The sequence below is a fragment of the Taurulus bubalis genome, assembly GCF_910589615.1.
Source record: "Taurulus bubalis genome assembly, chromosome: 5".
Classification (NCBI taxonomy): Eukaryota; Metazoa; Chordata; class Actinopteri; order Perciformes; family Cottidae; genus Taurulus; species Taurulus bubalis.
Genome location: NC_136593.1, coordinates 18,327,039 through 18,341,199, shown reverse-complemented (window position 1 = coordinate 18,341,199; position 14,161 = coordinate 18,327,039). Strand labels below are relative to the sequence as shown.

Here is a 14,161-nt window from a genome sequence, read left to right as displayed (position 1 = left end):
AAGAGCAACTTTGACTGAAATAACCACTCGTTACAACCGAGGTATGCAGCAAAGCATTTGTGAAGCCACAACACGCACAACCTTGAGGCGGATGGGCTACAACAGCAGAAGACCCCACCGGGTACCACTCATCTCCACTACAAATAGGAAAAAGAGGCTACAATTTGCAAGAGCTCACCAAAATTGGACAGTTGGAAAAATGTTGCCTGGTCTGATGAGTCTCGATTTCTGTTGAGACATTCAGATGGTAGTCAGAATTTGGCGTAAACAGAATGAGAACATGGATCCATCATGCCTTGTTACCACTGTGCAGGCTGGTGGTGGTGTAATGGTGTGGGGGAAGTTTTCTTAGCACACTTTAGGCCCCTTAGTGCCAATTGGGCATCGTTTAAATGCCACGGCCTACCTGAGCATTGTTTCTGACCATGTCCATCCCTTTATGGCCACCATGTACCCATCCTCTGATGGCTACTTCCAGCAGGATAATACACCATGTCACAAAGCTCCAATCATTTCTAATTGGTTTCTTGAACATGACAATGAGTTGACTGTACTAAAATGGCCCCCACAGTCACCAGATCTCAACCCAATAGATCATCTTTGGGATGTGGTGGAACGGGAGCTTCGTGCCCTGGATGTGCATCCCACAAATCTCCATCAACTGCAAGATGCTATCCTATCAATATGGGCCAACATTTCTAAAGAATGCTTTCAGCACCTTGTTGAATCAATGCCACATAGAATTAAGGCAGTTCTGAAGGCGAAAGGGGATCAAACACAGTATTAGTATGGTGTTCCTAATAATCCTTTAGGTGAGTGTATATATATGTATGTATATGTATGTGTGTATATATGTGTGTGTGTGTGCTAAACATGTTTGCCAATAAAAGTGACAAACCAGCCTGCTACTGTCCGTTGTTCAGTTTTAATTGCAGTCATCTCTTTAAATAGCAGTTATATTTTAAAATATTAATAAAAAGCTGCTCCACAAGCAAGTTAGTAAACAAAGAAACTACAATTATTTTTTCATCACAAAAAATTAAGCACATTACAGAAAATCACACTGTAAAAAGAGGTAAAACAGATTACAGAAGCAGTTTGAGAATATTGTCTCGCTTTAAAACTCCACATTTATCATTAAGGTAATTATTAAAAATGAAATAGCTCAAATAATTACCTTTTGCTGGATTAGTTTTAACCGTACGCCCCATATGAGAAAGTGCAGGCGTATTCTGTGCAAATATGCCGTAGGCTATATTTAAGGGATTTATACATTGCTTATGCAGAAAGTTATTTGCTCTGTAGTTTTTTTTCTCCTTTCTAATCACCCTGTTGCACGAGAAGACATTTGACTATATACACTATTTACAAACATGCACCGTCATATTTGCATACCACCATACAGTACATGGTTTTGCTTGTGCTTGAGTCCTTACAATGTAAACTGCTCTTACATATTGTAGAAGCTTCAACAAAAAAGCAATTTGATCTCTTGAGATGAAGGCCCATTTTATATCTGTTTTTGACCAGCGTTTTAATTCAGTTGGATAACGTTCACAAGTAATGTTAGTATACAGTATACATGTCTGGTGTTCACACTAAAAATCTAATTAATGACCTTGCAATGGGACACTATGACTGTTCTTCCAAAACTATGTAAACATCTAGTAGAATATTACCTCTGGCTTTCAAGAAACATGTAGTTCTTTCAGTGTGCAGTGTACAGTTATTTTGGTGTTTGCTAAAAAGTAACAGGCCAAACAATCTGTAGAACAGGATCCAGGATACAGCCTGGAGCTTTTTCAGTTCAGTTGATTCTGTGAAAAACAACGTTTGTTTTCAAATGCTTCAATAAAAGTGGGCTGTCATACACTGTGTTTAGTCTCATCCGCACCAGACATGTTGAGCATCTTTTCCATGAAATTAGACCACCTCGTTTCTGACTCCAGCAGACATTAGCAGGTATTGACTGGCAGACACCAAATATTGTTAGGCTTTAGTATGTCAAGTAAAAGCTGTGATTCAGTGGTATTCCCTAAAAGGGACAGCAGGGCAGGATGGAAACCATGAATAGCCACAATGGACAGAGAAAGTTGTAGCACTGGCAGTCATTCATCCGCATGAAAAAAAAAGGAAATAAAAGAGGAGAATCTGAGACACTCTGAAGACACAATAAGTTAAGAAGCCTTTATTAGGACATACCTAAAAAATTGAAACTAAGTCCTTGATGGTGGCTTTTTCTTTTTTTGGAAAACATGCTGGAGTCAATAAAGGCTTTTACATTTATTTATGGCATCAAAGTGTCTCAAATTCTTCTGTCTTTCAGTCCACCCCTGTGTCTTTCCTAAAAGAGTTTTTGACCTTTTGTAGCTCTTCTTCTTTGTTCTTTTTTCAATGATCACAAGATGGTGCATCATTCACCTCATGTCCATGCTTTTACGACACAATGTAGCATATTCAGGATGCTTAAGGTTGCCCAGTGTTAGAAAAAGTAAGAATGGCAACAACAAAAATACAGTGTTTTTCACGGAATTAAAATACAGGATAGTATGGAGTCACGTCCATGTTCATTCCCCGTCAGCTACGTTGCAAACTGCTGATAAAAAGCCAGCTTGACCCTCTCAATGTGGTGGCACAGCTTGATGGCTGGTCCCAGCTTCAGGTCCATACACTCCTGCACTGTTGGGAGGTTCAGCAGCAGCAGTGCCTGTCCGTCAATCTCCTGTGGAAACAGTCATTCATATCAGATGCAGTCTCTCGAATTAGTTTTGGATGGTGAAGTGATATTTTGTATTTGTGACAATACAAGTGTGTAATGCCCTTATTGCAGTAGAATGGAGTGAGCTCTCATCCTGAGTGGCCATTAAGTCTGTGAGTATTTCATACCTGATCCAAAAAAATCCGCGCAAGAGGTGCACAGTCAGTGGTCCTGATGAAGCGAACCACATCAGTGATGCTCCACTCCAGGGGGCTGGTGTCCAAACACAACTTCTGAGGAGGCTCAGTCTTTGAGGTCTGTAAACACACACACACAGGGTGAGTCAGACAGAGACTCTGAGAGATTTATCAGCTGAGGTGGAGAGGCTCACAGCTCATGCTGATGAGAAGGGTATCAAACCGAAACATTTCATGAAAAACACCGGCAGTTTCAGTTTTGCTGATTTCCTCAATAGCCGTTGAGAGCAAGTTCAGGTCACAGTGAAAACATCATTCAAAATGTTATTGATTCAGTCCTTTCCTCCCTCCTCCTTCAATATATCTGTATGCTATGCGGGTATGTATGTGGATGTAGATGGTTGTGTATATGTATAAGCATTTGTCGGTGTAGATGTGCATGTATTTAAAAGGTTAGTATTTATACTCCCTATAAAGCTAAACTATTGATACTAATATTACTGTTTTCCTTATTTACTATTTATTTACATTTTAATATGTTTAGTTAAATGTCAAGGATTGTTCTGTTGTGTTGAAAATGCAAAAGAAAAAGAAGAAAAAAATGTTATTGAAACGGCTTCGTCGGGCAGAAGAAAGGCAGTTGTATTCGATGGGAGGGGCAAAGAGGTGGAGTGTGCATACAATCTAATTTTGTACTTGAGGGAATTTCTATTTTACGCCTAGTGGTACACATTAGAGCATTCATTAAAGACACACTGTCTGGAAAGTAACCTTTGATTTAAAAATACAGAAATATCAAAATATTTCCGTATTTATTGAGACCTAGTCATTTCACAAGTCTCGGTGACTTTCATTACCTTTGGTGAAGGAGGTCGGTTCTCATCATCAGAGAAGGAGGGCGAGCGGGGTTTCCGTCTTCGCCGTGTGGGCCTGGGTGTTGCTGGAGGGGAGGGGGACGGCGTGGTGGGCTGAGACTTCCCAAACGATTGTTCAGAATCCTCCTGGAGATCGTCCTGCAGCTCAGAGCCAGAATCACTCAGGGAGTCATCTTCATCCAGATCTTCTTCCTCTCCACTGCCCTGTGAGCCAAAGACGAGAACAACGAACAGTCCATGAGGACAGATTTAAGTAACGCTTGAGGAAGAACAATGTTGGTTTTACTGTGAAACAACGTATGCTTCCTTTAATATAATGCTTCATGGAGAAAATATAAGTGTGTGTTACCTGTGGAGACCCAGCAGGCGTGTTGTCCACTGAGGCTGAGGAACGTCTCTTCTTGTGTACAAAGAGCTGCTTCCTCCTCTTCCTCCTCCTCCCTCTACGCTTCACTCCGCCCTCCAGGTTGGAGTGGCCCCCGGGTGGACGGCCGACGCGTTTACTTTTCTTCTTTCCATAGTAATATGCTTGCGAAAAGACAACAGGCTTATTGTGAAATAAAGCATTTGACATGTGTGTAAGACTCTCATATAAGTCCTTCAGATAGATGCATATTAAAATATATCAAACAGACTCTAATTAGGATGTAAAAGCATGTGTGTGGAGGAGATGTGCTGTCGGGAGGGAAATGAAAACATCCGTAAGTGTCTGTTGCTGTCAAATTGCATCACTTTCGTAACCTCAACACTGCAGTGCAGCATCGGGTGAAAATATCAACAAATCTGTGGCTTTGTGCCGTCGAAAAACAGTTCAGCAGAAGAGAAAAGAGGCCGATTCTGGCGAATATTTTCAGCAAACCATACATTCACCGCCTGTGGAAGGTTATTGTAAAATCACAAATGATACCCCTCTGCTTCACATTCAGTAAGGATGCATTTATGTACTCGTTGATCAATTTCTATTCATAAGCAACACAAATGAAAAGCGTTTTCTGAAAAAACAGAAATTAAGGAGCTTTGTGTTGAATCTGAAGATGTTTGAATAATATTTTGTCACATAAAAGTCACAACTGACAAGCATGTATAGAGATTTCAAAGTTACAATCATGGCAATAATAGATAATTAATATTTAGAATTCTCGACAATCAGCAGTCTCGAGGACTGTACACCACCTACTGTATTTGGTCTTGGTGAGGACCGAGCAGTTCTCCGAGCAGTGCTCCAGAACCATACGAGGTCCAAACAGGTTTGGGCAGCACTCGAGCTTGATGCAGGTTTTCCTGCAGAAGTCCGCCACACGGTCTACGGTGCGGACTATTTCCACAGTGGCCCGGTAACTCTTTCCCTTGTACCTGCCACAAAAACAAGCAAGGTTGAACAATAAATCATTTGTGAAAACGCTCTTTCGGATTTTCACACATTACCTTAAAAACATGTAAAACGTATTGGACTCTTCCCTTTCACTAAAAGCTCCAATTAATCCATGTTTGAGCTAAAAATGTTGCAACAACCATCAAGGTCTCTCTTAAAAGTATGCTGTCAGATGCTGTCATCGACTAAATCCTTGCTTTAATGAAGTGTCTTGTGCTAGGTTCTGGTGTGCGGATATTTATTTCCACTTGTGCATTCGAGTACATGTTTAATCCAGTAGCACATGTTCTCAAAAAGGCCATCTGTAAACACTACAACTATTCCTGCAGGTTCTCTACAGAGTGGAGTATTTTGAGCTCAGGATTAAATGGTGCTTCCCCTCACTTGGCTTTGAGCGTTTCTCCATAGCCTTGCCAGCGGCTCTCCTGGTCCAGCTGCAGCTCCCTCAGCACACGGCTGGGCTTGTATGCAGAGTTTATCAGCAGAGACAAAACCTGAATTCAAGACATGTAGAGAATTACAACACTTACAGGTTATCTGGGTTGTCTTCTACTCTATAATTAGTGCTATGTGTAGTATTTTAACATTAAACCATATTCATTTTGAGGCAGGACTTTCATTATTGTCAACATGTGATCGTTGATTGGCAGTAGTAGTGGCCTCTGCAATACATTGTGTGACATTGTTATTGGAGTATTATAGGCCCACTATAGAAGATGCATAGCCCAAGTATAACAATATAACAAAACAATCACATGCTTACAGAAACAATAAATAAATAGGAATAAGTAGCAAGAGATGGCTGATACTGGGCGATACACACGCCAACATGTGATTAAGGGAAGTGCTGGCACTTCCCTTAATCACATTTCTTTTCCACTTCAAGTCTCCAACATGATAGTGTGACTTTGTCACACAAGTGGTATAAAAAAATTCTGATGTTTAGCATAAGTTTGATCACGTTCACCATCTTAGTTTAGCGTGTTAGCATGCTAAAATAAACAAAGAACAGCCAAGGCTGGTAGGAACGTCGTTAGTTCTGCATGTCATAAACCAAAAAACTGGACAAATGATAAATCGACTTGATGCTACATGGAAAATTAAGCATCCTTTAGTGGCCATTTGTCCAATAAATCCAAGAAAATAAACATAAATCAACGCACTGTGGTTATGTGGATTACGCAGCCAAAAGAATGCATTGTCCATGCAGGCTTCCGTTTTTCTGATCATTTATTTTAACTAAACAAAACAAGCAAACAAACAAAAGAACAAAGGAACTCCCGATGCTGCGTCTCCTGTGCTGGTAAAAAAACATAGGCCTACCCAGGTGCATGCTGGTCCTGTACCTGCCTCCTACATATAAACCCCAGGTGCCCACAGCATTACCCAACCGATAAACCAATAAACAATCTAAAGACCAAGTAAACCTAGACAACAACTACAAATAATTAAACAAAAAACTATCAAAAGAAAAAACTATCCTAATACATAAAAAAAACTAACCTAAATAAACAAACAACTAGAACAATACTACTTGTGAGTAAAATAACGTAATACTAATATAAAAAAAATAGCTCCTACAGATCCTTTGAAGCGTTCAGTGCATCCTCTGGGGACCATGAAAGGCTGTACCAAACGTTGTGACAATCCATTTAATAGTGGCAGACCCAGAGACCGACATCGGCATCTATAGCGCCTCACCGCTTGCGTAGCGTTATTCGTACAGTAAGCAGCTGCACTCGCCACACTCACCTCTTTGAGCACGAGGACACAGTTTCCAGGACCAATAAACTGAGGAAGCTCTGCAATGCGTCCCTTGTTCAGGTAAGGCCCAGAGAAGCAGCGGTGGTTGAAGTAGATCTTGGGACAGCAGTATTTCCTGTTGCCCTGCCCTGCGGGTGGACACAAAATGATACAAATTATTGAACAACCGCAGACTATACAGAGTCAGGAGACGGGACAGTTTGGAATCCTTCAATGGGCCCTGTGACACAGCACTCACCTGTCTCTGACCGGTTTGCCATCTGCTGCCTGACGGTGTCAGGCGATGATGACTTTGGTGGAATTCGGCTGTAAAGTGATGAAAATTGAGTCAGATGTGGAAAGGCAACAGGAGACAAACCCCTCAAACCAATAAATAAGTCTCTCCCTCTTATACTCACTGTTTCTCAGGCTGCACCACAGCAATCTTCCTCTCTTTTACAACTGGAAAAACAAGGACAGACTAATGTGTTCCCAGTCACGCTATTACATGATGCCACTAATTTGGAGGTCAGGATTAAAACAAATATTGTATTGTGTTTGTTACAGCATTAGTAACAGTCTCGTTAAGGCAGATGTGTGAAGATCATTAGAGTCCACTGTGATGACTCATGTATACCTGAGGGTTTAATTGGGTAGATGAGTGGATAGCCATTTGTCTCACACCAGCTGATGGGGAAGATGTCGAGGGAGTCCACATGAACTATCAGTTCTGGCATGGGCTGCTTCAGTCCTGTACAAACACGGCAGGGAGCAATAGTTAAGGTAGACTACATCCTTAACCTGGCATTATTACCAAATTCAGCTAAAGCAACTAGAATGCTGATATAAAAGATCATATTAAGACGGCCAGATAGAAACATGCAATAGCACGCCTGTGGTGCATGCATAAGCGCATACATCTGCACGAACATTGAGGTTTCCACGTTTAGGGTCACCCCTGTCCTCCATACTGCATCTGTAGTGACTTTAAGGAAAATGTTGATGTCTGAATTGTGCAACACTAGTTGATGCCTAATCTCAGAAGAAGTGATTTAGTGTATGTACTTGTGTGAAATACTATAACTGATTAGATCCACCCACGTACATTACATGTAAAGCATTAACCTGTGTTGTGGGACTGTACATAAACTACACATGGAAATGTTTCTCCTTTCATTCCCCTAAAATAAACACGTTCTTTGAGTCCCGCTTCTTACCTTCCAGGCTGAGCCAAAGGTACTGCCCTTTGACCCTGGTGACCGTTGCCACGTGAATGTTCTCAGGTGACAGCAGGTTGATAGCCTCCAGTTTCATGGCCTCTTTGAAGCTGTGGTCACACTGCTCCTGGCAGGTAAACAGAGAGGGAAACCACTGTTTGTGTGAGACGGTTATGCTCGGCCAGGCTATAGTGCTGTCTGTCAAATGGGTAAAATCGCATTTCCTACACTCTGTCATATTCTGACTGTATGGCATACTGAAATATAAAAATCTATTTCCTCCAAAGTATAATTGCTTCAATGGCTGCAAACTGAAGCAGACAAGTGTGCTTATTCTCAGTGCTGAGTATTATAGCATTGATCTGAGCAATGTTAAGCCTCTGTCCCTAAACAGGACTTTTCAGAGCCAAACCCACCCATGTGACCAGCAGTTTACAAAAGCAGTGGGCATGAGATACAGTAGGTATAAAACACTTTATAGGCTGCTACCATATAATGCTTTCAGAGGACTGGTCTCTCATTTTTCAAACCACATGCAAACTGAACCGGTATTCAGTAAATATTGGTTATTTAAAATACTAGTTGTTTCCTACAGTCGCCCGAGTTGCTGCTTGGTTAATACAACCCAAGTGATAAGAAGGAGGCTTTAGCTCTGACAGCTTGCTAATAGTGATACACATTGTATTCATTCATAGCAAAGCTGTCATGCAGCCTTCATGCAACAGCAGTGTAATAACAGTAACCTACAATTTCACATATAATTGTCCTTTTGGCAATGACCAATGGAGAGGAATCCACTGGGACCCAGTTTTAGCTCATCTCATATTAACCCTTTCACTGGACAACAAATGTTACGAGTCTGATCAGCATCTGGTGGAAGGTTTGTACAGGAGTCTCAGACACGAGACAACCCTCTCTACACTGAAGCCTGACCAGTGTAAACTCTGCGTAAAAGACTTGACTTACAGTTGGGAAGCAATGTTGAGGAGCTGCCTCAGCTTCACACTGTTTCAGGTAGTCTGCCCAGTCAAAGTCCGCTACTTGGTATCCTGCACATGATAAAACAAAGAAAGAATGGAGAGAGAGAGAGATAATGGAAACAGACAGGGGGGAGAGAGAGAGAGAGAGAGAGATAATGGAAACAGACAGGGGGAGAGAGAGAGAGAGAGATAATGGAAACAGACAGGGGGAGAGAGAGAGAGAGAGAGAGAGAGAGAGAGAGAGAGAAAGCATGAGGGATCTAATCACTGGCATTCCTTACTTCCTGATATCACTGATTACCGAATGAGTCAAAGGTTATAAAAAAGGGACAACATTTGACAAAGCAGACCTGGTGGAGGGCTTAGAGTTAGTCCATTTTTGAGGCTCCACTGAGCAGGGAAGATCCCTGGACTGTCTCTGTGACACAGAAAGGATCTCCCAGCGCTCTCTGACTCCTCAATACCACAAAGGTCGTCCATCTTCACAAGGAAGTGCTGCTCATTGAACACCTGAAGTGGAGAGGAGGTCGGTTTAGGACACTTTCAGACACTTTTTTGAACAGCTCCCACGTTTTTACCCACCTGTTTAGCTTCACAGAGTCACACTAAAGACTGCGTCAAGCTCACAAGATCCACTAGGCTTTACGATTAACTATGTTCAAAAAGATATAGTTTCAGCCATGTTTGTGGTCTTTCAAGACTCCGAGGGGGGAGGGGTCATTAGTATGGTAATGAAGTCAGAAAGCATATAACAACTACAGCCAATAAGCAGCCAACAAGAGATCAGCATAGGAGAGACATATTTGAGGAAAGTCTGTTACCTTGGTGACAGTGGCAGGCCTGATGGAAATAGGAGCCGCAGGGTCAACAGCCTCCAGTTTCATTCCTTCTTTGAAACAATGAGCAGCGATGGTCGGCGGATCCTGAGACAAACACACGCAGAGTCCTTTTGAAAAACTCAGTATCCCGTCACAACTCTTTGCTTAATGCAGAACTATCCAATCTTAACTAGCGAATCAGCAATAAGCAGGGCGGTGTTTGGGTCAGTGGGAACACAGGAGAGCATGGTGGGCAGTACCTTATTGAACTCCGCGGTCAGAGCTTCATCCTGAGGCAGGTCACTGATCCTCTGTCTCACCTCCTCCCACTCGGCCTCGGTCCGCAGGCCCAACAGGTCTGAAGCAAACAAGTACACACAAAATCAGCTGCCGAAGAGATGACGAGGGTACGATTTGATTATCAAAGAGATATTTAACGAGGATGGTAAAACATACATCCGATTGAATTTTACACTGCACACTTTTTGTTGTGTAAATAACTGAATCTTTATGCGTTGCTTGCTCTTTGTTCTGGACATCAAATTAGGTCGCCATAATTAATTAAACAAGCAAACAAAGTATTTCTGCAAACCACAAAACACATTTACTTCTTATCACCCGGCACAAGGTTCCAGACGGCCTTATAAACAGGATGATGAGCAAAATAAATAAGGCTGAACTTCGAATGTTCCCCTAAATTACATTAAAAATACATTATGTCTTCTCTAATCTTTTATGAAACAATAAAATACAAGTACAACAAAAGACTATGATTGCTTCCAACACGATAACATTTTCCAAATCTGTTAAAAGCACCACTATTGTACATTCCCTACATTTTGCAAAAGCAAAGTATCTAGACATAATAAAAGCTTGGCTTCAAATATCAACTGGCTGAGCTGTAGTGGGACCAAAAGGTAGATCAGCTGTGTCAGGAGAGAGATATCGCCTCCGGTGCTTCTCACATCTTTCATAATTAACCAACTTTATTCACCTGAAGAACATGACCCTGAAAACAAAAATCTATTTAATCCTCATCACACTTTGAATATTGGTTAAATGTATTGGAAAATAAGTAGTAATTACACATTCATTCTGATGTAGTGATTCTACACAAATGAAACAGGTAATTACAGGATTATACTATATAATTGGATATGCATCCAGTGTGTGGCGGCCACGTGATTGATTCATGTGTCCTTCCATCATTACTCGCCTGCTTTGGCGATAAGCCTCAAGATTTAAGACATTTGGATTTCCCCTTTCTTTATTTGTTTAAAAAAAATACATAAACCTGACTCAGTGCCACTGACCTGAGGGAGGCGTGAGGGTGCAGCCGTGCTCTTTGGCCCAGCCGGGTGGGTGGAGGCGTGGGTGGAGGTAAAAGAGCCAGAGGGTTGCGGGCGTGTCTGGGAGGCCCTCGGTGCCTACCAGGCGCACCTTCAGTCTTCCTCCGACGTTCTCCTCCACCTCAGCAGCCCAGGCAAGCCCCGGATCAACAGTGTCCTGGAGCTCCACGTAGCAGCCCGCAGACAGGAGCTCCACTGGGTCTCTACCACGCTGGGACTGTGGGGGGGTAGGGGTGGTATATGAGAAGCTAATAGCACGCACAGAAACACAAACAAACACACGCCTAGGCAAGAGGAGGAATTTGCATCGGGAGAGAATGCACTGCATGACTAAGTGGCAGAACTGAAGCACAGTCCCTGAAAGCTAACTCATGGCTCAGAAGAATTTCACAGGCTGTTCCTACAGCAAGTTCGCTTTCAGCAGCACAACCTTGGCGCTGTAAACAAAAGCTCTCAGCCTTGTGATTTTTTTTTTGACTTGGGAGTTCATGCAAGACTTCAAAATTGCTACAAAATCATATATAGTTCAAGTTCAAATTATTTAAATGGGGATTTTAAAAGTGTGACATTTTTGCCCTGTGCTTTTATCATATCAAAATGAGATTTTTAACAGTGAAATGAAACATAACAATTGTGCTTGTTTTAAGACCACAAAGTCCCAGTTCTGATCACCTGAGGGGTACAAACAGTCAACTTGGTGTCTTTCTAATGTCACATTTATTTACAAGTGACATTAAAACGGTAAAATCTGAATGTACTATGACAACTTCGTCAGTTTTATTTACTGCATTGTGTGTTTTTTAAAGTCCTCAGATTAATAAAATGAACACTGACTAAGACGATTGTTGTGGACCATTGACAGCCCCACATGTGGTGTGTGAGGAGTTTCTAAAAGACAGCTGTTGTGTTCCCTGCCTTACCAATTCCAGCAGGTTGGCAGGAGCGCTGCACTCCTCAGCCAGTGCTTTTTCCAGCAGAGCCTCCCAGTCCTGGTGCTTCTCACGCACACCTGGGTGGACCATACACAGACAGTGTTTAGTTTATTAGCCAAACAAGGCAGTGGGCTCAGGATCTCTCTCTCTCTCTCTCTCTCACACACTCTCTCTCTCTGGTCGCTCTCAGTCATCCTGAATCACAGCAGCTAGGAAAAAATTATACATTACTACATCTAATAGGATGTTTTCCATCACAATCTGTGCAGGCAGAGTATTTCAGTTGCTCTGGTATTTCATAATATTTATTCAACATGTTAACACGTAAGTGCTTATTAGGTTGTATTAACTCAAAATGAACATAAGAAAAACAGTGGGAGGGAGAAATAATCATTATACCTTGATATGCAGAGCCAAAAGTAATATTTCCTAGTTTAATTCCAACTAAATAGCTTTTTGTGTAGACAAAAAAACTGCATCCTTAACCTGGCATTATTATTATTATTAAGAACAAATTAAATCTTAAAGTGTAAGTACTAAAGTTACACTAGAGATGTATAAACTTGACATCTTCAGGTCATCATCAAAACTAATTTTGAGATAATTTCATTTCACTTTTCATGGCTGATGGGTGTTAATCATTTGCACATCAGCATTGTTTTATATGATCACTCAGCTCCACAGGAAAGACGGACACCATACATTCTCGAGGTGGATCACTACATGTCTCATAACTAACACAAGCCGATGCCTCACCCTCGGGAGCCCTCATTGTCTTCCCGTGCTGGCTGCTCCAGCCCAGCGGGTGCAGGTCTGCCGTCAATAAGTCACACCAGAAGTCGGCACGCCGGTCTTCCTGGTATCCTTCGTAGCGTAGCAGCAGCAGCTGGCCACATGTGGTGATGATGTTGGCCACCCAGTAAGGACTATCGGCCTCAGAGCGCACACACACCTCCAGCTTCATGCCTGGAGTCAGGCCTGTCTGCAGGCCCTGGTCCGCCTGAGACCAGGACAGAAGAACGAAGATACGTGGAGTCATTAACTTGATTGGCGCACAGTCTCAGTTATACCACATTTATCTGTATTATGCAGCCGGTTACAGAAAATCAGCGTACAAAAAGTGGACAAAGAATAGAAAAGAAGCGAAAGAACAGCTTTTATTTTAAGATGCCATTGGCTTTTATTCCAATTAAACCTACCTGCCAGCACACAGCCTTTTTTTAAACCAGAGTTTATAGAAGCTTTGTTACTACTGGTGATGATACAGTCACTTCTGTGTTCATGCTGTTGATTGCTTTATGACTTCAACAGCCGTTTTCTAGGGGCTTTACCAGCTGACACATTTCATAAATTTGAGTCACACTTTCAGATTGAATACATAGCGTTTTTTTTTACTTGGCACAGATGTTTAGTCACTGATAATGAATAACTGGCACAAGCTTATCCTGTGATGTGTGTTAGCCGTGGAAGTTGTCGGCACCCACATGTTTGAAGGCGTGATGGGGTACGGACGTGGCTCCAGTCTCCTCCAGGTAGTCATCCCAGTTAAAGTCAGATGCATCCTGAGCAGAGTCCCTGTCTGGAAAAACACACAACACATTTCTCATTTTCAACTCGCTTTTCCAAAATGTTATCTTTCTCATTTCACGCAGCGGTTCACAGAGTAGGTCTTACCCGACTCCAGCAACTCCTGACTCATGCTGGTGCCCCCTCAAGGCTGAGACTAGGAGCTCTGAGGAGGAACAGAGGAAAAGGATTATTATCCGGCGAGTGAATGAATGATCACTGGTCCAAACCTCTGGCGGCTGAGGGAAGAAAACACCAAATTCATCTGCAGCACACTATGCTTGTCACTTAATCAAATCACACTCGGCAGATCTCCACATCAGAAAATAGTCAGTGAACTCACGACTGTTTTCAATAAGATTAATGAGACGGGTTACATCGTTTGCTTGCAACAGCCCGATCAGCCGGTCACAC

At 42.2% G+C, this 14,161-nt stretch overlaps 1 protein-coding gene across 1 annotated transcript; it reads right to left on the bottom strand.

The window, feature by feature from the left end:
- Positions 1-918: 918 nt before the first annotated feature.
- Positions 919-13,880, bottom strand: sfmbt1 (Scm like with four mbt domains 1; the record flags this gene model as incomplete). Its single annotated transcript, XM_079217983.1, has 20 exons — positions 919-2,722; positions 2,887-3,015; positions 3,753-3,974; positions 4,120-4,298; positions 4,948-5,123; positions 5,527-5,636; positions 6,895-7,034; positions 7,145-7,212; positions 7,305-7,347; positions 7,523-7,636; positions 8,103-8,229; positions 9,069-9,151; positions 9,433-9,592; positions 9,904-10,005; positions 10,161-10,258; positions 11,214-11,466; positions 12,170-12,258; positions 12,938-13,181; positions 13,666-13,760; positions 13,856-13,880. 20 exons carry the CDS (start codon positions 13,878-13,880, stop codon positions 2,582-2,584), a joined length of 2,598 nt encoding a protein of 865 aa, XP_079074109.1. The 3' UTR covers positions 919-2,581.
- Positions 13,881-14,161: the final 281 nt, after the last annotated feature.